Source organism: Myotis daubentonii, chromosome 18 (assembly GCF_963259705.1).
Source record: "Myotis daubentonii chromosome 18, mMyoDau2.1, whole genome shotgun sequence".
NCBI classification, from domain to species: Eukaryota; Metazoa; Chordata; class Mammalia; order Chiroptera; family Vespertilionidae; genus Myotis; species Myotis daubentonii.
In genome coordinates, this window is record NC_081857.1 from 26719100 (window position 1) to 26742540 (window position 23441).

General features: G+C 38.9%; 1 protein-coding gene across 22 annotated transcripts in view; it reads right to left on the reverse strand.

The window, feature by feature from the left end:
• Positions 1–1177: 1177 nt before the first annotated feature.
• PRRC2C (proline rich coiled-coil 2C) overlaps positions 1178–23441 on the reverse strand; it is a 78301-nt gene continuing 56037 nt past the window's right edge. For 4 of the 22 annotated variants that reach the window (XM_059675328.1, XM_059675330.1, XM_059675327.1 and 1 more), the window contains 13 exons: positions 23089–23181; positions 20198–20299; positions 16135–16336; positions 14060–14263; positions 12660–12772; positions 12169–12305; positions 8752–8983; positions 8403–8525; positions 7067–7285; positions 6665–6768; positions 6158–6284; positions 5053–5289; positions 1178–3068 (listed from right to left, as the gene is read on the reverse strand). In XM_059675328.1, coding sequence (XP_059531311.1) covers positions 2811–3068; positions 5053–5289; positions 6158–6284; positions 6665–6768; positions 7067–7285; positions 8403–8525; positions 8752–8983; positions 12169–12305; positions 12660–12772; positions 14060–14263; positions 16135–16336; positions 20198–20299; positions 23089–23181 — 2151 coding nt within the window. In that variant the 3' untranslated portion in view covers positions 1178–2810. Of the gene's footprint in view, positions 3069–3506; positions 3560–5052; positions 5290–6143; positions 6285–6664; positions 6769–7066; positions 7286–8402; positions 8526–8751; positions 8984–12168; positions 12306–12659; positions 12773–14059; positions 14264–16134; positions 16337–20197; positions 20300–23088; positions 23182–23441 lie in introns of those variants that run through there. The other 18 variants (XM_059675331.1, XM_059675329.1, XM_059675339.1 and 15 more) reach the window with 16 other exon arrangements.

The following is a 23441-nucleotide window of genomic DNA, read 5'->3' on the forward strand; positions in this document are numbered from 1 at the left end:
GTGAAAATACCGAAAGTGCTCAGAAGCTATGATACATGCTGCAGTCAAGCATGAAAAACCTCGGTGACCTGTTACAAGACATGCCTACAACGTGGAAGTCCAGACAGTCTACTCTCCATCTTTTAAAATCCACGATGCATTCTGATTCTACCTTCTACATCTTGCCTCTGGCTAAGAGTATGTTGAGCTTTACTGTCTCTAACTTGTATTGTGAAAATGCCAGTAACAGGCCTTTTCAAAATATCCTTCCCCCCATCCTCCAACCCCCATCCCCAATCTTTTCTTCCATCATAAAGCACAATTTGTCATAGCTAAGGACAAAAACATACCCTCCTTTTCAGCAGAAAAGTTCAAGGGGTAAAGATTGTCCACAAGTTTGTCAGCAAACCCACCGTCAACTACTAAATGCAACATCTTTTGAGGTATCATATGGCAGAGAAGCCAGAGATGAGATTTGTATGACCAAACAGAGAAGCCGTTATACAAATATCACTTGGGGTAAAATGTAAAAATATTACATTTTTTTCCCATTGGAGACCCTAGCCAGCAAAGGGCCTAAGGCGGCGGTTCTCAACCTGTGGGTCGCGACCCCTTTGGGGGTGGAACAACCCTTTCACAGGGGTCGCCTAAGACCATCGGAAAACACATATATAATTACATATTGTTTTTGTGATTAATCACAATGCTTTCATTATGTTCAATTTGTAACAATGAAATTGGGGGTCACCACAACATGAGGAACTGTGTTAAAGGGTCGCGGCATTAGGAAGGTTGAGAACAACTGGCCTAAGGTATTAGTGGTGTTTCAAGTTAATAATGATTAACTGAGCAAATTAAGATAATTTGGCTTGCAAATGAAGATAATGCAAGCTCTGAAAATTTAGGAGCACTGAACTTAAGGATCAGAATATGGAAACCAGTGGCAATGGGAGAGGGCAAATATGTTAGTGACTGAATTACCAGTTTTCCTAAAGCTGGGGCTGGAAGCCATGCTTTTGGGTATGGAATTTTAGGCAACAAGTTTAATTGACAAATCAAATTCCTTGTGTAGGTGATAATGACTGTGAGTGCAGAGATGTTCCTCCAAGTCAGAAACCAGTCCCTGCATGATGCTGTTCACTGTGCACAACAGACCTTGCTTCAGATTCCAGGAATGGATTAGAAGCTCCAAGACTCATTATTTAGAGAATACTTTATTAGTTTCTGTAATCAAACCCATGTAGATTAAGACCTTACATATTTAATACAGTGCGTTGCCCCTGTACAAATGGAAAAAATTATGTTGAACGTTTCTAGACCAATATGGCTGTTAATTTCTGTACAATGCCAACCCAACACAGTACAACTGGGATAGTTTTTCCAAAGTTGACAGCACAGCTAAAGTTTCCAAAAATTCAAATTATATATATATGTATATATATATATATTTATTTATATAAAAAGACCAATAGCAGTAATGTTATGCATCAATAGCAGCAACAGCTTTTCCAGGTTCTGCAGTCATCTGAACAAAATTATAGACATCCAGCACACTCCAATAAAAAAAAAAAAAGTAAAAAACAAATCTCCAGAAAACAGCAAAGTTTTGTCACTGTTGTGATACCTGGCACCATTTTTTTTTTAAGCTTCTCCATCATCATCTGGAAAGAAAACAGTCTAGGATAACGTCATTAAAAACAGCTCTGATAAAGCACGGTCACTACTACGTATCATAAAGCAGGTACAAGGTATTTTACATTCACAGAGGTATGATACAGTACTGCCCTACGTCTATAATACTAGAGATACAATTAAAAAGGCATTGTTTGAGACTTGATTCTGTTTTCCCAGCAGAGGCCCCAAGGTGGGACGGCAGCTCTGGGAAGACGCACCTTCTCAGACAGGTTTTCCTCTCATTAGTGGCACAGTTCTAGGTACTGACTGCCCTTCATGAATATCACCTAAAAACCGTTTCAGAAAGACCAAAACGAACAAACAAAAACAATAACCCCCCCACACACACCTCATTGGATTCATATAAAGATGACCAAGTGGAGGCAGGCAAGACTCGCCCCAACCAGCATTCACCCGCTGTGTGACTATCGTGTGAGTGATCAGCACCCCACAGGAGAAGCCCGGCAACACTTCACAGCTTGGGCCACGACAAAGCAAAGCATCATTTCAAAAAGAAGCAGTAGCCGGGCACTGCCCACCCGGGCATGGTGCCGACACCACTATTTCACCACCATGGCGCGCTCATCCAGGAAGAAGGGAGATCAGTTACTATACTTTGTGTTCAACTCAACTGCCATGTTATAAAAGCAGCAGGCTGCCCGGGGCAGACCTGGGCTCCTCTGTGCAGCCCTAGTTCTTCAGCTCCTCACCACTGCGCCCACCAATGCCACCACCACATCCACAGGCTGGAAGGGAGAGTCACTGCTGTTACCAGCTGGGACCAGGTGCTATTTGGGCTGGGCTACTCCTCTGCAGTGTTACTTTCTTGATTTCTGGTGTCTTATTCTAACCATAAGGACTGAGTTCTAAGTGGTACACACTCCAAGAACGTGTGCACGTGTTTGTATGTAAATCCAGACTGAGATGCATGGCCATCAACAGGGTGTGTTGTGTAGTGGGCGTGAGCTGGCAAAGCCTCGTTGTACGGGTGCGGCCTGTGTCAGTGTGAATGGCTCCTATGCCCCCCGTGCACCTCCGAGCTCGGGATAGGATAGTGTCACAGACCATTTTACCCCTTCGGCTGCTGGCATGAGCTGTCCGCATCCTTCCTTCTTCCCCTCTCCCCTCCCCAGGCGCCTGCAATAAACCACAGCCTTTTAAGATTTTGTTTCTTCGGTTTTGATGGCCTGAGGTTTGATGGGTCCAGTCCGAACAGGTTTGGTGGCCATGGTGGGTGCAGGAGGAGGCTTTTCTTCTACTTTCTCCTGACAGACACCAGGAGCGTCAGTCAGGCCTTCAGGAGGTTTGCTGGAGTCGCCGTCCACCTTCGGGGCCTTGCCCCCTATCTGTTTGCTCTGTTGTTGTTCAGAGAAGAAGCGCTGCGTGGACTGAAGAACCTCTGCTCTCTGCTTTGCCTTAAAGAATGAGAAACAACAACTGAAGATGCTGCAGCATCACCAAAGCCTGTCAATCACTCTCAGTGTGAATTCTTTCACCAATCACCAATAGCTTTCCCACGCTGGTTTGGCCCAAACCAAAAGTACCTCATTGATTTTTCAGCATTTAATGGATAGAGTTCTTCCTATCTCTGAAAACATTCAGTGATTTTTCCTTTAATATTTGAAAAAAACAGGACCACCTCCCACCATTTTTTCAGTTTGCCCTCTTATAAAGCAACAAAATAGAAATTGCTGTTACTTTGTATTTTTTTCTGGGACAAACCTTACTGATACCATATGTTATCTAGGGAGCCTGCTTGTGAACTTGAAAACATATGTTACACTTAAAACTTCTAGTTATCAGCATGTGGTCTACAATAAAATGAAAAGGAAGCACTTATATTGTGGCATTACCAACACCTAGGACCAAATGTCTTGTGGCTGAGTCCTCTTCCCACAGCTCTCTTCTGCAGGGGAAGAGCATCAGAAATTAGTAACTAGGACTTCACTGCATCACTAAGTTCTGATAGCTCCTACCACACTCTGAGCTGGTAAAATAATTGCCTCATTTTAAAGACTACATGCCCCAAGTTTATACTTACGTAGACCTATAAATTATACCACTGTAACACAGGTTTCTATACCTCTTGCATATAAAAACCCCCACATGTTCTGTACTATCCAAAAATCTGAAACAATTTCTAGGAAATCTGTGCCCTCCTCCACCCTATTATTAAGCTCCAATGCCATTCCCAATGTGGGAATTTACGAGAAATCAACTGCCGAGGAGCCAGGAACAAAACCGGAAACCAAGGCCAAACAGTGCCCAGAGATTTCTACACAGACCAGTCTCTGTCAGTTACGAACAGAGGGAGACTCTGGGTGCACAGCCTCAGTAAAGGAGGGGACGTTAACCAGTTTCACTGCAGGGCAGTCTTTAAATGCGCTTACTCAGGATCAGAAACAAGGGCTATCAACGCGGAAAGAAACTCCAGCCAGGTCAACCAAATTCTCTAGGATTATCATAAACAAGTTTCTAATCCCGAGTAAAACCCAACGACGGCCATTTCCCTGTTTGGAAGCAGTAAGCTTTTCTTTGTTCTAGTCTGACCAGATACAGATTGGTGACATAATAGGCAAAATTATGAAGACCTCTAAAGTCAAGACTAAGTAAACACAGACATAAACAACTCAGCTGGCTGTACAGGCAGACAGTTAAGGTTTATGCTACAAAACCGTCCCCACACAGGCTCCTCAAGGCACTTCTGCATCAGCACACCTCACGGTCACCAGTGCCTTGTATTGCGAAGGATCCCAAAGTGCTTTTGTGAGTTCTTCATCTACAACTACACAGCTACACAAACTGCTGTGGAACGAGCCACTGCAGGTGGCAGGCAAAGGAGTATGAAAACAGTTCAAGAAGAAAAATGGACTTGGATGACTCAGGGAAGAAAAATAAAGCCAGACATCATGTCTTACCCATTTCAGAGTTTTCTCTGAAGCATGACTTATATCTTAACTTTGGGAAGGGGGGATTGGGGGAGGAAAACAAAAAAAATAAACGAAAGAAAATGGGGAAGCCTATAATAGTCCATATTACTTTTTTTACTCTTCCAAAAAAATGTAGCAGCTAAACTCAGATCTCCCTCAAATATTTATTTTATAAGCAATTCATTTGGCCACAGAATTTAAAATATTAACTTGTTTGTTGACAATAGTTGCAAAAGAAAAAGAAAAAAAAAACAGGTGGGGGGAATAGGGAGAAAAATAAAGTAATAATAATAATAATAATAATAATAATAATAATAATAATTTAAAAAAAGAAACAAATAAAAGCAATTAGCTTGGTGAAGTCTGCTGAGACAATGAATGCCTGGATATGCAGTTATGGGTCCAGAGCATCATAAGACATGGTTCAGAGACAGACGGTTGCTCTGGCGGCTGCCAACACTGTACTAACCTTCATGTCTTGTTCAGCCTTCAGCGCAGCCTGGGCCTGATTGCCTCTGACTCCAGACAGTGATCCACAAGGACCCCTGGCTACATGTGGCAAACGAGCATGGCTCATGAGGCCTGTGGTCAGCGGAGGAGGCATCTGACTGGCCAGTGCCATTGGCGGCCTCTGAACGGGCGCTGGGAAGGTGTTAGTATGTGGGGCTCTTACCAATGGAGGGACCAGGTTAGGCTGAGAGAGAATCTGAGTGAAAAAACAAAACATACAACATTAAACTGTTAAAAAATTTTATTTTGCCAACTAGACCAGGTTGGCTTATCCCAGAGTCAATGTGCACCAACTCCGCCATGACCGCCATGAAAGGGTGTATGGATCTGTGCGCTCTAGCACCGGGACAAGAACCGCAGGCCATGCTGGGAGAGTCTACGGGAAGACAGTGCAGCATGCCAGTGCCCAGCTACAGATTCTGAATGGGGGACAGGGAGGCTATTACTCGGGATACCTTTTTAAAAAGATATAATTGCAGAAAAGGCATATACCTACTCCACACATAATCTAATGCTAAATAAAAAATAATGCTATTTGGCAAATATTTCAGGTGCCAATTCTAACTTGTGAGTGTTCTTATCAACTTTAGTCCTTCCATCTGATCAGCAAGGGAAGAGAAGCCAACATTTTAATACATAGATTAGAATATCTTTTGGAAAATTTACCTCACCTATAGTTATCTTAAAAAAAGAAGTGAACAACAACAACAAAACAAACCCCCAAAACAAACAAAAAACCCTAGGAAACTTTAAGCACTGGGACCCTTCTCTGAAAAGTCAACTTCTTCAACAAGATAAAAGGAACAGGACTGAAATAAAAGGATCAGAGCTGTGTGGGGAATCTTTCGACTATTTCTATTGTCTGCTTTCAAACTATATAGCTACCTGTGTCTAGCTAAAACTCCTAGAGTCTATACTTGAATGTTCAATAAGAAACTGCTTCTCATTAAAAACTGTGCTTCTGAACTGGTTATAATAGGGCAAGACTATAAAATCAGAGAATTCGCCAGGTTAGCAAGCATTTGCAAGTAAATCATACTCATTTCTCACTTGTATCTGCCCACCTGGGGTGCAAACTGTGTAGGAAAAGGCTGTGTCATTCTCACAGTGGCAGGGGCTGACGGGAACTGCTTCTGATAGACAATGCTGCTCATTTTGCTGGATTGGCTGTTCGGACTTGTGGAAGTGGCCCTTGGAAAGAAGTCGTCACTGGTCAGTATGGCAGTGCCGGGTTAATGATGCTATTCGATTTGTAGACAGTGTGCTTGGCAGACTCATCATACTTGGTAGTTGATGAGAATTACCAAGGTGAGTTACCAAACATCACAGCAGTGGAAAGACATTGGAGGAGCAGAGGTGAGAAAGGATACTGGCTATATTTGCCCTGTATTACAAAGTTCTTCAATTACAGTATAACAAATATATTCTTAATATTTCAATAGCTTAATATTTCACATAAAACTATCAGAATGTCTGTGCTTACCACAGGACCGGCGACACTGTATGCATCTAACAAACAAAAGGTAACCAGTTATTGGGAATTCTATAGCAAATGCAAATGCCCACTTTACCGGAAGGGACTAGAGGTGGGTGTGGTGCTTCTTCCGCTGATTGGAGGTGTGCCTGGTTTTAAATCAATGCCGCTTCCAAAGGCTTTTAGTTCCATTTCAGACATCTGAGAAAGAGCATAAAATAAACCTAACATTTCTGCAACCCCATAAGCTAACCTGCTGTGTTTAGTATTCTATATATGAAGACTTAATCTAGCAAAGGGCAAAGAACCTCAGTACCAAAATCCTATAGTTTTCAAGTACCATGGAATTAACAAGGCCAAATTTGTGGCTGAAAAGTCCAAGAGGCAGTATAAATCCAATTCTCCCACAACATCTGTGAATTCTTTGTTATGAGGTAAAACACAGAGGGGGCCAAACACATTAGATTCTCAAAGAAACTGTTCATTTCTCTTCACTTACTTTCCCCGTGGTTGGGATCATGCTGTGCTGGGTTCCAGCAGGGATTAATCCCCTGAAAGGCTGGCTGACTTGTGCAGGGCGACTCAAGCTCTGGGCCTGTGCTTGGGGGGCAGTGTGCTGTAACGGAGGCTGAAGAGTCTGAGGCAGAGCAATTAAAGGCTGCCCCGTGGATCCAAAGTTAGGCAAGGAAAGCTGGGATGCTGGTAAAGGTACTGTAACCTAGGACATAAGCAAACAGAAACTGTAGCAATTTGCTTATACAGAGCCTGTACGTATATCCCTATAACTATAACACAACTCTTCAAATTCTTTTGAGTAAGATTTTAAACAGAAAACATCAATATATTAAGCACATTTCACATATAAATCTTTTGCTTAGTAACTATCTCCATTCTTTTTTTAAAGATGCAATAGTATGCCCTGGCCGGGTGGCTCAGTTGGTTGGAGCATCATCCCATACACCAAAAAGTTGTGTGATCTGGAACATGCCAGATCGGGGCATGTACGAGATCTGCCTTCCTCTCTTTAAAAAAAAAATCAATAAACACATAGTTGGTGAGGATTAAAAAAAGAAAAGAAAAGTGTAACAGTATAACAAATTAGCATCGGAGAAACTAACTGAAATAACTATATTTTAATTAATCTACAGTACATGTCAAACAAACACAAAATACAATAAAATCATGGGATACAATGTAAGTAGGTACAACTTCCCAAATAGTAATTTATTTTGAATGTCAATAGGTAATATATAGGAATGAGTTATCACCCCTAAAATAGCCACCAAAAATAGTTATGAGAAGATGACTGAGGCTTGCTTCTCTCACCCAGCCCTCCACCAACTTTTAAAGAGTAAGGTGATTAATGAAATTGCCAGGAGAGTTTTAAAAATTTATACTTTTCACTGAAAATTATAATTACAATCATACATGTAAGGAATATGTTTGTCATGTACCTTCTGCTGCACTACCCTGGGTGTTACAGTGACCACTACGATGGTCTTTAGTCTTCCTTCATCTCTAGCACGAAGTAAAGCACCTATCACTTATACGTAATTGCATATCCCTAACAACAGCTTTCAAATGTTTACATTCATGGACTCCTTTGTTAAAATAAACAAGTACATGGAAACCCATTTAAAAAAAAAGGATAAAAAGTGGGTGAAAGACGGGTATTGTGGGACCAACCAGTGGACCCCCTGGAATTCCTAGGACACCAGAGAAAAGTCTGAAGACTATCACACATCTCCCTATCTTGGTTCTGTTGAAATTCCCAAACAACAGAAGCAGCAACAACAACAACAATAATAATGATAAAGAAAATTGAGGAAATTTACCATGCCATAGTTTACCTGCTGGAGAGTACTCGGTGACTGGGCAGTGTTATAAAAATTTGTCTGACCAGGCTGTTGTACTTGTCCAGAATAAAGATTTGAAGCCTGGGTAAGATTTGCTCTAGCCTAGAAAAAATTTAATAAGAAAACAATAAGATTTAAAAAATTTCCAATTCAGATACCAAGGTTATGGCTTCAAAGAAATCTGGAAGAATTTTAGTGTCAGATCAAAAGAAGACCTTAGTTTTCCATTGTCTTTTAACATTTTTTTCTTTAAAAACTGTCCTTCAATCACCTGCTGCATAAGACTGCAACGACAGACAGTGCATGCTCTCGCTCATGCTGTAATTACCTGGAGAAGATGTGTATCGATCAGCTGGGAGCCTCCCAGTCCTGATGCCTGACCCAGCTGATGTTCATACAGTATAGGAATTGGCTGAGTACTGGAAGTTTGTTGAAACGCAAGACCTGACTGTGCCTTGGCAAGTTCCTGGTGCTGGACAGCTGGGAAATTGTGGATGGCAGTACCAGAAAGGACCACAGATGGCTGGGACAGGCTGCTCTGCATAAAGGCCGGCTGAGATCTACATCAGTATTGAAGAGAAAAGGATGTGTTATAAGTTAATTCTACCTGGAATCTGGCAACCTTAAGACTCAGTAGCCTAAATGTCCAAGTACTCTACTTAGCGTAAGAAAGGAGGCAGTGATCACAGACCTTGTCTAAGGTACCTGTTTCAAGCCTTAGCGCCCACTATATAAAAATTCTGGAAAAAAGCTTCTTCCCAGAAACCAGCAAGATTTTTTCCTCGTGAACAACGAGAATGATTCTCTTTTCATGTGTTTATTAGCAAGCTCAGAACCAAACCTACCTACCGTCCTCCCTTTGGTACTGACATTCCATTTAATTTACAGCACCAATAGCTCTGACTTGCATCATCTGTATTCCATTATTTCCCCTCCTATATTTCTTATAAGAGGCCTCAAGATCTCTATGGAATGAAGCAGTGTACTAGTTCACATTAGGATTATTCAGAAGTATTTTCTTTCTTTAAATTGAGGTATAATAGACATACATACCTATATAAAGATAATAATTTGGTATTTGCATATATTGCAAAATGATCAACATAGCAAGTCTACTCAACACTAGTCACCATAGTTACAAATTTTTTGATGAGAACTTTTAAGATTTACTCTTTTAGCATCTTTAAAATATGCAACACCAATATTATGATCAAAGGGTGCAAACTTCTAGTTATAAAATAAGTTACTAGGCTGAAATGTACTCCATGGAAACTATTTGAAAATTAAAAACAAAACAACCCCCTCCCCGCCCAATGCTGAAATCTGACTTGGGTGGTGAACACACAATATAGTGTACAGATGATGTGTTGTGGAAGTGTGCACCTGAAACCTGCATAATTTTGTTAACCAGTGTCATCCCAATAAAAACAATAAGAATAAAAATAAAATACAATGCTGAAATCTAACTTAAACCTCTGGGATAGAGGCCTCCAATCTATACTTTACAAAAGGCTAAGATAAAGAGCAAGTAACTAAAGTCAAAGTAGTGGATTAAAGATAATTATTATCAATTATTACATACCTATCTATATAAAAGCCTAAGTGACAGTTACAACCAGACAACCAGCCAGTAGCTATGATGTGCATGGACCACCAGGGTGCAGACGCTCAATGCAGGAGTTGCCCCCTGGTGGTTAGTGCGCTCCCACAGCCAACCTCCTGCAGTCCCTTCCCCCGGCCAGCCAGCCCTGCCCCGACTGGGACTGGGCGAGAGGGCCCTGATTGGCTCCGATCACCGGCCAGGCTGAGGGACCCCCCACCAGTGCATGAATTTGTGCACTGGGCCTCTAGTATTATAATTTTGCTCTGTTAAACTGACATGTGGCAGGGACAAAAGCTACCGAGCAGGAGTGCTCGTCTAGAGTCCTAAGTAATCTTAATGTCTACTGCACTGGCAGATATCAATTCAGGGATTCCTTATGAATAAACACAAGCTGATTAGGTTGAGAGCAAGGAGTAGCAGAATGATGTGGTAGAGATACAAACTGCTTTCGAAGCCTAAACTTGTGTCTTCCAATACAGTAGCCATATACAGCTTACCCTATAGCCCTAACAAACAGTCTGGTCTTCCCAGGCATTTGCCACAATGGGAAGTACAGATACAGAATGCCAGTGCACTGCTACTCCATCTCCCAGGCCATGGAAGACATTGTTAAGCAATCACTGAACTCTCTTGTCAGAGCTAAAAAGTAGCTGCAACTTTCTAACAATGTTTCAAGCAGTCAATAACAATTAAAAGGAGATTCGATTATGAGATTACTTGCTAGTTCTGAATTAGAAATTTAAAATTTTTAATCACAAATTCCAAGATAACCACAAATTTAATGTCTAAAAGAGATGGCCTGTAACTTCTACTTGGGGTAAATAGTTTTGCTTCTAATGGGAGAGAATTTCTTGGAATAACCAAACTAAATGATGGAGTAAATACGAGAAAATAAAACATCATATATAATTAATTATACAGATATACTACCAAAGAATCTTTAATCAAAAAACAAAAGTGAGCACAGCCAGTGTGGCTCAATGCTTGAGTGTCAACCTAGGAACCAGAAGGTCATGGTTTGATTCCCAGTTAGCACATGTGCCTAGGTTGTGGGCTCGATCCCTAGTAGGGAGGCGTGCAAGAGGCAGTCAATGGATGATTCTCATCATGGATGTTTCTATCTCTCTCTCCCTTCCTCTCTGAAATCAATAAAAACATATATTTAAGTAGATAAATAGATGGGAGAGCCACATTTTTAAAGTTTATTAATAATTATGCTCTGCTAAGGAAGTTTAATTAGCCAAAACTAGCTTTTTTAGGAATATAATTTATGTAATCTAAAAGAAATAAGCTATTACCAATTGATGCCAAGTCTAATCTATATATAGAGTATAAAAATTCTATCTGGACCACATCAAAACCCAATATATTTCTAAAAACTAATGCTTAATTTTGCAACCATTCTAAGCTGCCCTAAAGAAATATTTTACTTTTCTTTTTGCAGGGTTAGAGCCATCAAATGAATATTGACCACAGCCATGCCACGATGATGATAGAGCTACACCATGGGTTTTGCTCATGCCCCCACCCTTCCACTCTCATTAAGTTGGAGATGAGACCACTTGGGGTTGAATCAGGCTCTCACTGGTTTGTAATGTAACCTTAAGTTAAAACCAACCAACCAACCACTTCAGGTCCCAACTCGGCATGTCAAATGGGGATGACAATCCACCTTATATGGTTTTGTGAGGATTAAATTTTCTAAGTTACTGCATGTAAAAGGCTAAATAGTGATCATATATATCACCACTACTTCTCTTCCTTGTCCGACCCTCTACTCGTCTTTTATCACACTCTGCCCTGGCCTCAGTCCTTACACAGCAGACTTGGGTTTCCAATTGTTAGCAGCAAGATGCACTTAAACCTTTAGGTCCCTTAGCAGCTATTTTCTATGATTTCAAATTGTCATGGGACTGTTGTTACCCTCTTCTTCAAGAAATTTTGAGGCTTGACTTTGTTCGGTAAAGTCTGACTAAAATGACCACAGACTGAGGTTCATAATCAACACGATTAATAATTTAATGTAGTTTATAAGAGGGTCATCCTAGCTCTAAAAGGGAAGGAAGAAGCAGTAGGAATATGGCAAGAAAGCTCAGCAATTACAATGTTTCCAACCCACAAATGTATTTTAAAACGTTTTACCTATACGGTTGAAGGGAAGAACTGAATAATTCCTGGGCCTGGGAAACAGCGGGTCCAGCACCCAAACTCAACTGGGCTTGGTGCTGCCCCTGCAGTGGTGCGTAAATAGGAATCGGGATCTGCTGAACCGAAGTGGGCTGCCATGCAAGGAGAAAACGGTATGTGAGCACCATGTATACAACTCACGACATGTGGGAAAATAAACTTAGCTATGAAGAATAAATGATTAATACCACATACCAGTTTTCTTTAAAACCAAATGTAAACATTTTCCTTTCAATCCATTACTTGATTCTACGTTGTTAACCATCAACAATAGGAAAGTTTTAACATTTTGCTTATACATCCTAGGTAGTCATGGTTTGTCCTATATTGTTAAAAGGATTATAACTTCAAAGAGTCTATTATTTGTAGCCCAAGATAACTACTACACCATCAGAATGAAAAAACAGAAAAACAACTGCACGATGGAAGAAGTATGTGATGTTTACCTGAGAAAGACCTGGCTGGAAGCCTTGCTGCTGAGCCAATGATGGTGGAGCCAATCGTGCATGCTGGGTATTGAATAAATGACTGGTGTCCATATAGAAAGTTGGGATCTGAGCTACAGACCATTAGAAAAAAAAAAACCAGTCTTAAGTATCTAAATTTCAGAATTTAGACAGGTATATGCAAATTAAAACAAAGAAACTCTAGTACTTGTGAAGGTATAGAAAAATATGACACTCTTATATACTGCCAATGGGGTATAAAATAGAAAAATTTTACATATTCTACTAAAACTGAAAATGAACCTACCTGTTTAATAGCAAGTCCACTCCAATTTTAAATCTACCAACTAGAATTTAGCAAAATATTTAAAAGAACTGACATTTAATAACTGATAGAATTTGGCACGGATTTTAAAAAAATATTTAAATTGATTTTTAGAGAAAGAGGGAGGGAGGGTGGGAAGGGGAGAGAGGGAGAGAGAGAGAGAGAGAGAGAGAGAGAGAGAGAGAGAAAGAAACATTGATGTGAGAGTCACACTGGCCAGGGCTGGTATAGATTTTTAACAGATTTCTTTTCTATGTATTATACACACTATTTTGTTATTTGCCATTTTTATGTTTTGAAGAACTTCAATATTGTTTTTAATCTGCCATCATTATAAACAACACTGCAACGAACACCCTCATACATGTATCTCTGATTAATAGGTTTATGTATATCTTATACAAATAAACTTATTAACTATAAAACTGTTACTACAGTATGTACACATAAAATGTCCTGAGATAACTTTCTGAAAGAATTATGTCAATTTATATATTCTCACCAGCAAGGTATTTTAAGAGTCTAATACAATACCCATGATCCTGGGTATTAATGATGCTAGTTATCAATCTTTCTATTATTCCCATATGGAAAGGTAAGAAATAGCCTATTTATTCTGAATTTAAATCATTAGAGAGTTTGAATATTATCCAAATGTTTATTTACTATGTATTTTATTCAGATTAACATTGTGATATTTAGTAATACAAGTTACTCCCGCTCCCAATATACCAATTTTTCTTGTTGCTATTCTTACATTTATTCTTCCCCATGAACTTTATTATCAATCTGTGAAGTTCCAGATAACAAACTTTTATAATATGACTAGAATAATATCAAGTGCATAAGTTATTTTCCAAATTATTGGACGCTAACTTGTCTAATATATGTGTAAGAAATAAATGCCAAGAGCCCTAGAATGCTTATCAAGGAGAGAGAGCAGTTAATTCTACCTGGAAATAAATTTGCAAAGCAGATAAAAGATATTTAAACTTGAAGTGTAACTAAAAAGAGGAAAAAGCATTCAAAAGTCTTCGTTTTCTCAATTCCTTATATTCAAGTCTAAAAGCCTTACCTGCTGCGGACTGAGACACATAGACCTGTGGACTCTGTTGCTGCTGGGCAATGAGGGAAGGCATACAGCTTAACTGTGAAAAATGACTTGCGGAAGGCAGGCTGCTTGTCTGTAATTGTTGGGGCTTCACTTTACAAATATTAGGAGGGTCTGATGTGGTTGTAGATTTTGTACTCAGAGAAGAGGTAGTGTATGTACCAGCTCCTATATTTGGGAGAGAGATAAAATAAGGGAACAATGTAATATATTTTAAAGGGCCGCTGTTGTTCATAGTAAAGTAACTCAAGTGCTAGCCAGAAACTAGAGAACTAATGTTTATGCCCACCATGTACTTAGATATTGTATGTACTCTGGGCCAAAGGGGGATATGAAATATATCACTATCATAATGATCTCTATCTATAGCTCACCCTCTCTCTCCAGCAATGACCCCCTACATACCTTAAAAAAACACATACAACTATTAATAAATATGCGGCATTATACAACTTGAAAGGTCAATTATTTCTGTTAATCAATGAGTTCCAATGATTGCAATACTGAAGCAAATGACAACACTGGTATTTGACTAAAGAGAGATATAATCATTTTTAGACATTTAATGATGTTCTATATGAGAGAGCGTCAGATTAAACTCCCTTAGCTGTTCAACTTGAGTCTCTACCAGTAATATGACAAGATGGACCTCATGAAAAAATTTATCCTAGTTGAGGGACTATGGAGAAACTATAGACCTGGAAAAAAGGAAGTAGCTGGGTTCCAAAGAAGTAGGAAGCTTTGCAGTCCCTTATTTCCTATATCTTCCTACAGACTCTTCTCCAGTGGACTGGGGCCTAAGCAAGAGCCAGTAGCAGAATAAAGATGCCTTGCAAATGGGTGGTGAGGAATGTTTGCACAGAGAAAGAGATATAGTTGGAACACTCCCTTTGATTTGAATCTCTGGATTTGTCTTAATAAAGAACCATACTTCTGATTCTAGATCAGGGGTGGGGAACCTTTTTTCTCCCAAGGGCCATACAAAATTATCAACTTAAAAATTATCCTGCTATATTTGATCAAACATTTAACTCACCCCTAATGCAGGGTTAGACCAAATGATTTCTCGGGCCTTATACGGCCCGTGGGCTGACGTCTCCCACCCCTGTAAACTGTAGCATAACCCAACGATCAGTTGTTTTAGTACTTACAACTAGCAAAGAATGTCAGAATATTGAAAAGTAGTACTACCATCAGTAAATAAGAATCAAAGAAGGTAAATTCTTTGCCAGATATATTTTATAACTATTATAAAAGAGTTTCTTGCTGCTTTGGAAATATGAGAATATCAGGAAGCTTGAAATAAAATTTGTTTTCAGTAAAAGAAACAGCCTTCTAATGGGGATGCTGCTGGACTTTCCTTAAAAACAAACAAAACCAAAACCAAAATACTAGTGGATATTATCCACTCAAAACACAACCTGGAAATTCTCTATCCCTACCCTTCATCAGAACATGTCAAGCCAATAGATTTAGGCCAATAGCTCCTTCAAATTAGATAGAGACAGCCAAAAATTTAAAAACTGTATGATTCTATGTTATTTCTGAGTTGGTTCAATTAGCTGTATGAGTTAAAAATAAGTCAAAACGTAAATTTTGTAGAAAAACTTAAACACGATACAAATTTTTTCACAAATTACTTATTAATAATTGTAACAGGGGATAGCAGGGGAGAGAGGAGGAAGAGAAGGTTCAGGAAAGTGTTTTAGTAAACGAATAAGCATTTGCTAAACTAAAACTAGGAGAGGGCAAAGAGAGGGGAGGATACGAATGGCATGATTTGATCTCTTTTATAAATAACTAGAGGCCCGATGCACGAAATCTGTGCAAGAGTAGGCCTTCCTTCCCCCGACACCAGCTTCCTTCCAGCCACGGCAGGCACCTGGGACCCAGGCTTCCCTGGCAGCTCCGGAAGGTTGTCCGAAAAGACATCATTATGCTTTTATTATTATAGATACTTTTTGGGGGATAGTTAACAGAAAGTGATCCTAAGAAATTTGAATTGAAGATACTGAAAAGAAAGGTACAAAGACTTCCACCTGACAGTGACGTTGTGGGGGTGACCGAGGCAACAGGGATCTGAGGCATGGACGCACTGGAGAAGGAGTTGTAATTAGCACTGCTCGGGCCACTGGCACTGCTGCTGACACCACTGGCAATTGGAGGAGCTGTGGAAGTTACTGGAGATCCCTTTTCACGCACATTTGGAGAATTCTCCCAAGCCTTCCGTGCAGACTCCATCTGCAATGAAATGGGAAAAAAATCACTATGCAAACATGGACTACACATATATACATAAATATACTCACGTGCGTACATATATAAATTCCAAATATCTTTCAGAAACCCCAAAGTAAAAAATGAAGACCCTAGAGTTTGTTTGTTTTTTTAAAGATAATTTTTAAATTCTGACACCTAATCAATTTTTTTCAGGTTGGCCACCCCACTGGGCGATGCTACTATTTTTTTTATTTTTATTGATTTCAGAAAGGAACGGAGAGGGAGGGATAGATAGAAACATCAATGATGAGAGAGAATCACTGATTGGCTGCCTCCTGCACATCCCCTACTGGGGATTGAGCCCGCAACCTGGGCAGGTACCCTTGATCAGAATCGAACCCAGGACCCTCTGTCTGCAGGCCAACACTCTATCCACTGAGCCAAACCGGCTAGGGCAACCCTAGAGTTTTCAAACCTTTCATTTTCCCCTTTATCTTTGTTCTTTTACCTAACCCTTTGAGTGCCAACTAATATCCTAGGAACTATGCTAAAATTGCCAAGGCATTTTTGCTGATTTTACAGCAGTTTAGGAAAAAAATTATGAATCGCAAGTAAATGAAGTTACATATTCAATATCTTCCACAAAATCATCATTTTCACAGCAAGAATTGACATATTTAGCAATATCACCATCACTAATAAAAGCAGACTTAGAACTAGATACTGCAGGAGGAGCGCGATCGCTCTCCCCGGCACTCTATGGGTTAAATTGGGAGGCAGGGGACTTTAATGATGTCTCCACAGAGAGCTATGGATGGCTCTGGCAATCAGGCCAGTGAAATATAAAGTCACAGCTCCTGTATCATCTAGATCCGAGTCCTACCTGACCAGCAACTAAGGAAACGGAAATACCAGGCCCCTGCAGGAGTGCTTTAAGGCTCTGACTCTAGTAGGAAAGGCACCAAAACCCCCCATCAATACCCATTCCCTACACTCTGTTTTTAAGCCAACAGTTCTCAAATGGCAGATGACAGGCACCTTTTGTTTGGCTGTTTTATGCTCATAACGTTTGACAAGTTAATGTAAGTAGACAGGTTTTAGGCTTGAGTGCATCAGAGATACTTGTTTCACATCAAAGCCTCCTTGGGCATTTCAGGTACTGACTGCCCTACCATTTGGCTTTGGGGCTACTGATTTTAGCAGTCGTCTCCTAGTTTCTTAAAAGGAAGAAACAGGTCTTATTTCAATCTATATTCAATCTCTCTAGAGTACTGCTGTTCAACAGACATATAAATGCAAGCCACATATATAATTTAAAGTTTAGTAGTTGTATTTTAAAAAATAAAGAGGTAATTCTAATTTTTTAAAAAATATATATTTTATTGATTTTTTACATAGTGGAAGGGAGAAGGATAGAGAATTAGAAACATCGATGAGAGAGAAACATCGATCAGCTGCCTCCTGCACACTCCCTACTGGGGATGTGCCCGCAACCTAGGTACGTGTCCTTGACCGGAATTGAACCTGGGACCCTTCAGTCCACAGGCCGATGCTCTATCCACTGAGCCAAACTGGTTAGGGTGAGGTAATTCTAATTTTGATAACATTTATTTGACACAACATAAAAACGTATAATCACCATGAAAGTTGAGATGTTTTAATGTTTTAAAAAATATTAAACTGTCAGACCCAGTGTCTATTTTATTTTATACTGAAACACACACTGGACTTGAACTTGGATCAGCCACATCCAGTGCCCAGTGATTTTAACCACAGGGGCTGATGGCCACAGAGCTGGAGAGAACAGATGCAGATTCTCACTATCCTAAGGCTATTTGAACAGGGAGGAAACACATAGGTTTTGACATTTTTAGTTTTAGTAGTCGAGATACTGGGTGGGCCAAAAGGAAAACCCAAGATAATACATAAAATTCAGTTGCAATGATTCATATGAGAGGATTTTTTTTATAAGATTTTTATAGTACTGCTAAGAAGTTTGTAGTTCTTCAAGTACCAACTTTTAAAACTGTAACCTTATTTTAATTGTGAGAATTTGAGAATTACATGCCTCCCGCTTTTGTGTTAAAACACACACTATATGTAATTTAACCTTTTCTTAATGACTAATGTCATCTCCATAACTCTGAAATATAAGATAATTCATATTTGCTTGAGTTTTTTCACTATTACCTTGATGATTTCACATGTGTTTTATTTTAAAACAAGAGTTGTTTTTTGTGTGTTTTCTTTTTTTGCGGGGATAGTGGGTTTAAAAATAACTCATGAAGTTAAACATAATGCAATTTGCAATCTGAGATTTTTATGGTTTAGAGATTTTTTAATATAGAGCAATGTCTTTTATACCAGTTTTGTTGTGGTGAAAACACATTAAGTCATGTCTAATCAAACTTGCATAATATATGTAGGTTACATACATTTGGCTTTATTTCATTTCTTTTTTTAAAAAATTGATTTCAGAGAGGAAGGGAGAGGGAGAGATAGAAATACCAATGATGAGAATCATTGATCGGTTGTCCCCCGCACACTCACTACTGGAGATTAAGCCTGCAATCTGGGCATGTGCCCTGACCAGGAATCAAACCGTGACCTCCTGGTTCATGGGTCAACACTCAATCACTGAGCCACACCAGCCAGGCTATTTCATTTCTTAAGCAGCAAGAAAATTCAGATTACAATTTTGGAAATTCAAGGAAATTCACCTTTCCCCTCGATAAATATACTGTATATAATACCCACATAACAGAATTTTTCTATACCTTATATGTTGCCCAGAAGGATGTCAGAAGTACAAATAAAGAGAAAATTTTAAGTTAATGAAATTTAAAGTAATTAAAATTATGCTATTTTTTCTTGGAGTGTTAAAAACATTGAGTGAAAGGCAATGTTGAAGGGTTTTTCTGAAGAATTAACAACGACCTAAAGAATAATTAATGGTATTATATTTATTTATGTGGCATTAGACTACTTCCTTAGATAATATAAATACATAAGATGAAACAGACTGAGACAGTCATTCAAGTGGAATAGGATTTGGCAGTCAGTAGTAAGAACTGGGTGAAGACGAACAGCACAAATTTTATAGTCTCAGCCGACACTCATTAAGCCTCTTACACACAAGTTGGGGGGCAAAGGGTCAAGTGGTCAGGAGGCTGGAGACTCAAACAGAAAGAGTCTAAACGTGAACACTGTCCACATTGTGAAACAATTTCGTTTCCCACTCCTGACGACCATCAGAAAGATTCATTGACAACCAGAGCCACATTAGGAGGTCCAGCTATTACACATAGAATACCTGCGTTTAAAAACCCCTCACTTAATTCTATGTCTGCACTTTTTTAACCATTGACTAATCTTGAGGTGAACTCATTGAAAATGCTCTCAAACAACTCAAATATAACAAAGCATTAATAACATAGCTCAACATTATAAAGAGATTAAAAAACAAACAAAAGAAGCCTAAACTTCTTGACATCAAAAAGCACGTGTTGTCCAAAATCTTTTGCCCTCTTATTGAAAAATTATCCAACAATCAATTCTAAATCACTTGCATAATTACTGCTTCATAAAATGTTCTAACTGCTATAATGCTTTCATTCAATTCACATGAGACTTACTCTCCTGTAATTTTAAGGCCAAATTCACAAGCATGATAGGCCTTACTTTAGAGAGGATAGCAAGTCGCTGCTAAGGGTATTAGAAGCTAATAAAAGTTTAAGGTGTAATTTGACATCACATCATTTCCTCGGCTTAGCATTGTTGCTTACCACACAAAACTAGTAAAAAACCCAAGAGAATAGTATTAGCGTATGTCCCCCTTGCATGCAACAATCATGGACCTTTAGAGATGGATATGGTACATACCTTGAAGGTGAGGCTGAAAGTAGTGGGAGGAACTGAAGTTAGGCTGGAGCTCTGTTGTATAGTCTCCCTCTTAGGGAGGGGAAGGGTGTTGGGCAGGGGCACCTGAAAAGGCAGGCAACACATATCACAATCTAACTAACTGGGTCTGCTACCAAAGCCCAGTTAATGCTATCATACTCTAAGGGTGTTCTATTTTTCATCAGAGCCAACATGAATATTCAATTACTTAGACTGTGTTTATAGTAATTGATAATTTTGGACATCTTAGATAAAACTTCTGAAGAGAAATATTTTCTGCCGTTTTATGCATAAATTGAAAGAGCCTGTCCCAAATATAAGGCATACCCTTGATGGCAGTGCTTCTCATATTTTAATGTAGATACAAATCATCTGAGGATGTTGTTAAAATGCAGATCCTGATTCAGCTGGTCTGGAGCAAGGCCTGAAATTTTGCATTTCAAACAAGTTCCCAGGTGATGCTTCGGCTGCTGGTCCCTGGACCATACACTATGCAGCAAAGCTTTAAGGGAATACAATTTCCCCCATTTATGGGATTTACAGGTTCTATCAGAAGCATTCAACATGATAAATATAATACATTTAAGAAATAAATCTCTTTCCTGAAATAGTCAAACTTTCTGTCAACTATATTCAAGAACAAAAGGAATATTGGAAGGAAAATATGGAATACTGCTTCCCCCATTACACTAAACAAATTGCTTTGTTATATAGTAAATAGTAATGACACAATTACGGCAAATATTGTTAAATGCCTGAAGATATTAGAAACTCACTACCCATATCTTTCCCCACCCCCCCCTCTAAGTCCCTGGGTCTTGAGATTTTTTATGATGTACTATTTATAGCATGATTGATTTTGATGGTTCCCTCAGTTGTTCAGGTACAATGACTGAGATACAAGGGTGCCAGATAATCATTTTGTGACACTATGGAGATTCTGATACCACAGACTAGTTACTGGAGATGAGCTGTGCTATAATAATCAAAATCATCACCAGCATTTATATCTTCAAGACATTCAAAACAACTGTATTATTAGGTAACACTAACCAATAAATATCAACTAAGATCCTAAAAAAGTATATTAAGCTTCAATAAGAGAAATAAGCCTCTTTTAAGTAGAATTTTTAAAAAGACAGAAATCCTACCATAAAATAGAACAACCAAACAGATTAATGAAGAAAACAAAAACATTTCAAAAGGAACTAAACTTTGGACATTATTTTTAACACTGTATTAACTAAATTCAAAATCACCACCATACTTGGCACAAATAAGCAATGCTATGGAATGATTCCAAACTGGTGACCACTTATGATGCTCCATGACCCAACCTGATCTTCCTGTTTCCAAACGTACTCTTGATAAATTGCTAAAATCAAACGCAGATTATTCACCGATACACAAGATCGGGTCTCTTCCCCTCAGTTGTTTCTGTGCACAACTCACCATGTTCATTAGCCTAGTAAACCACATGGAAACCAATAAAATGCTCATATGAATATTTTCAGTCATTTTTAGAGGGTCTGACAGAAAAGCATTATATACTTTCTTGAAAAAGTAACATTTAAGAAATACTCTATGTTTTTTAAACTGAGAAGACACCACAATTAAAGTACAATTAACTTTACTGATATGCTACTGATTATTTGATAATCTACATAGTGAGCAATTTGCCAGGAAGTCTTTTTGTCCTTCCCAAGTTTTCCATTACTTCCTACAGGAAGTTAAGTAGATTTCAACCTTTCTCCAAAAGGTCAGGCGAAAGGTTCGGCCTATGAAATGAAGTTTTGTAAGATCTAAATTTGGACAAATTACATTAACCAGCTCCTAAAGTGCACTCCTATCACAAAGAGAAAACGTGTGACTCACTCAGCTACACAGCAAGAACCTTTCAGTTGGACCACAAAGTTGGATTAAATGGTCTCTAATGCATGTCACCTCTCTGACTCTAGCCTGATGCTAGAGGGAACAGAAAGCATAAGAAAAACTGTACCAAAACATAATCAAGATTTTTATTCTCAAAATGATAGAGTTAAAGCCCTGTGTGAGCAACTTTTAAATATATCTATAAAGGGTATTTTTTGAAAAGAATATGCCTTTGCTTATTATACGGGATGACATTTAAAGCAGCTGACCAAATTTCCACGATCTGTGCCCTCCAAAACAAGGGCCTCACATGTAACTCCTAAAATGCTCTCTACCACAGCAGGTCACTTAACTTTGTTGGGCTCGCCGTTCAATTTTTCAGTCAGTGAACTAGTCGAAATGATGGACTATGATGACTTGTAACACAATCTTGAATTATAACATGGTTGCTCTGAGAAACCAGAGCCAAATTTACATGACTTGTTATCACCTTTTAATGAAGCATTTAAGAGTTGTTGAAGCACATATACATTATAGCCCAGTCTTCACAACAGGAATATTGCTATTAAGGCCTAGTACAATTTTTTTCAAATTCAAAAAGGAAATACCTGAATCTCTGGTAACATTGTGTTTTTACTGAGTGAGCTTTCATGAATCATAAAACGGTTTCATTTAAGAACAAAATTACCAACAAAAATAAAACACTGAAGTAAGTATGTGACAGCTAAGAACCAAACTTCTTATCAAAACCAGGGTAATTGGATTAGTCCTGATGACACTAAGCCGAAGCAGCAAAGGCCTGGATCCTAAATGGAAAGCGGACAACTTTTAGGAGGAAAAACAAAAACTCTACCTTGATTATTTTTGCTAATTATATTACAGTGCTCCTAATACAAATTTGCTATTAACTTGTCCCCTGAGAAAAGTTAAATATTGGCCATATAGTACGTATAATAGCCAGGTTTCTATCCAAACTTGCACACCACAAGTTGATTACTTACATTATTAACCAAAGTATCCTCCATCTTTGCATTATTAGTAGCCACAGTGTTAGGCAGAGAAGAAGAAGGTGTAGTGTAGTCTGTTACAGACTCCTGTGGAGTAGTAATAGAGAAAAATAGATTTTAAACTGAATTAATGAGTCACTTTCTAATTACAGCCTAATGGTTGTAAAGTTGTTTCGGGAGAAAGCAGGAGGAGAACAAACCTTAAGACTGAATTCTCCCAAATCTTAACTTAAAAACCAAGAGTGGGATAAAACAGAGAACCACTGCTGAAATAATAACATTTCCACTTCTGTTTGGATCCTGTGCATTTTTAAAAATGCACTGCAGCCGAGACCGGTTTGGCTCGG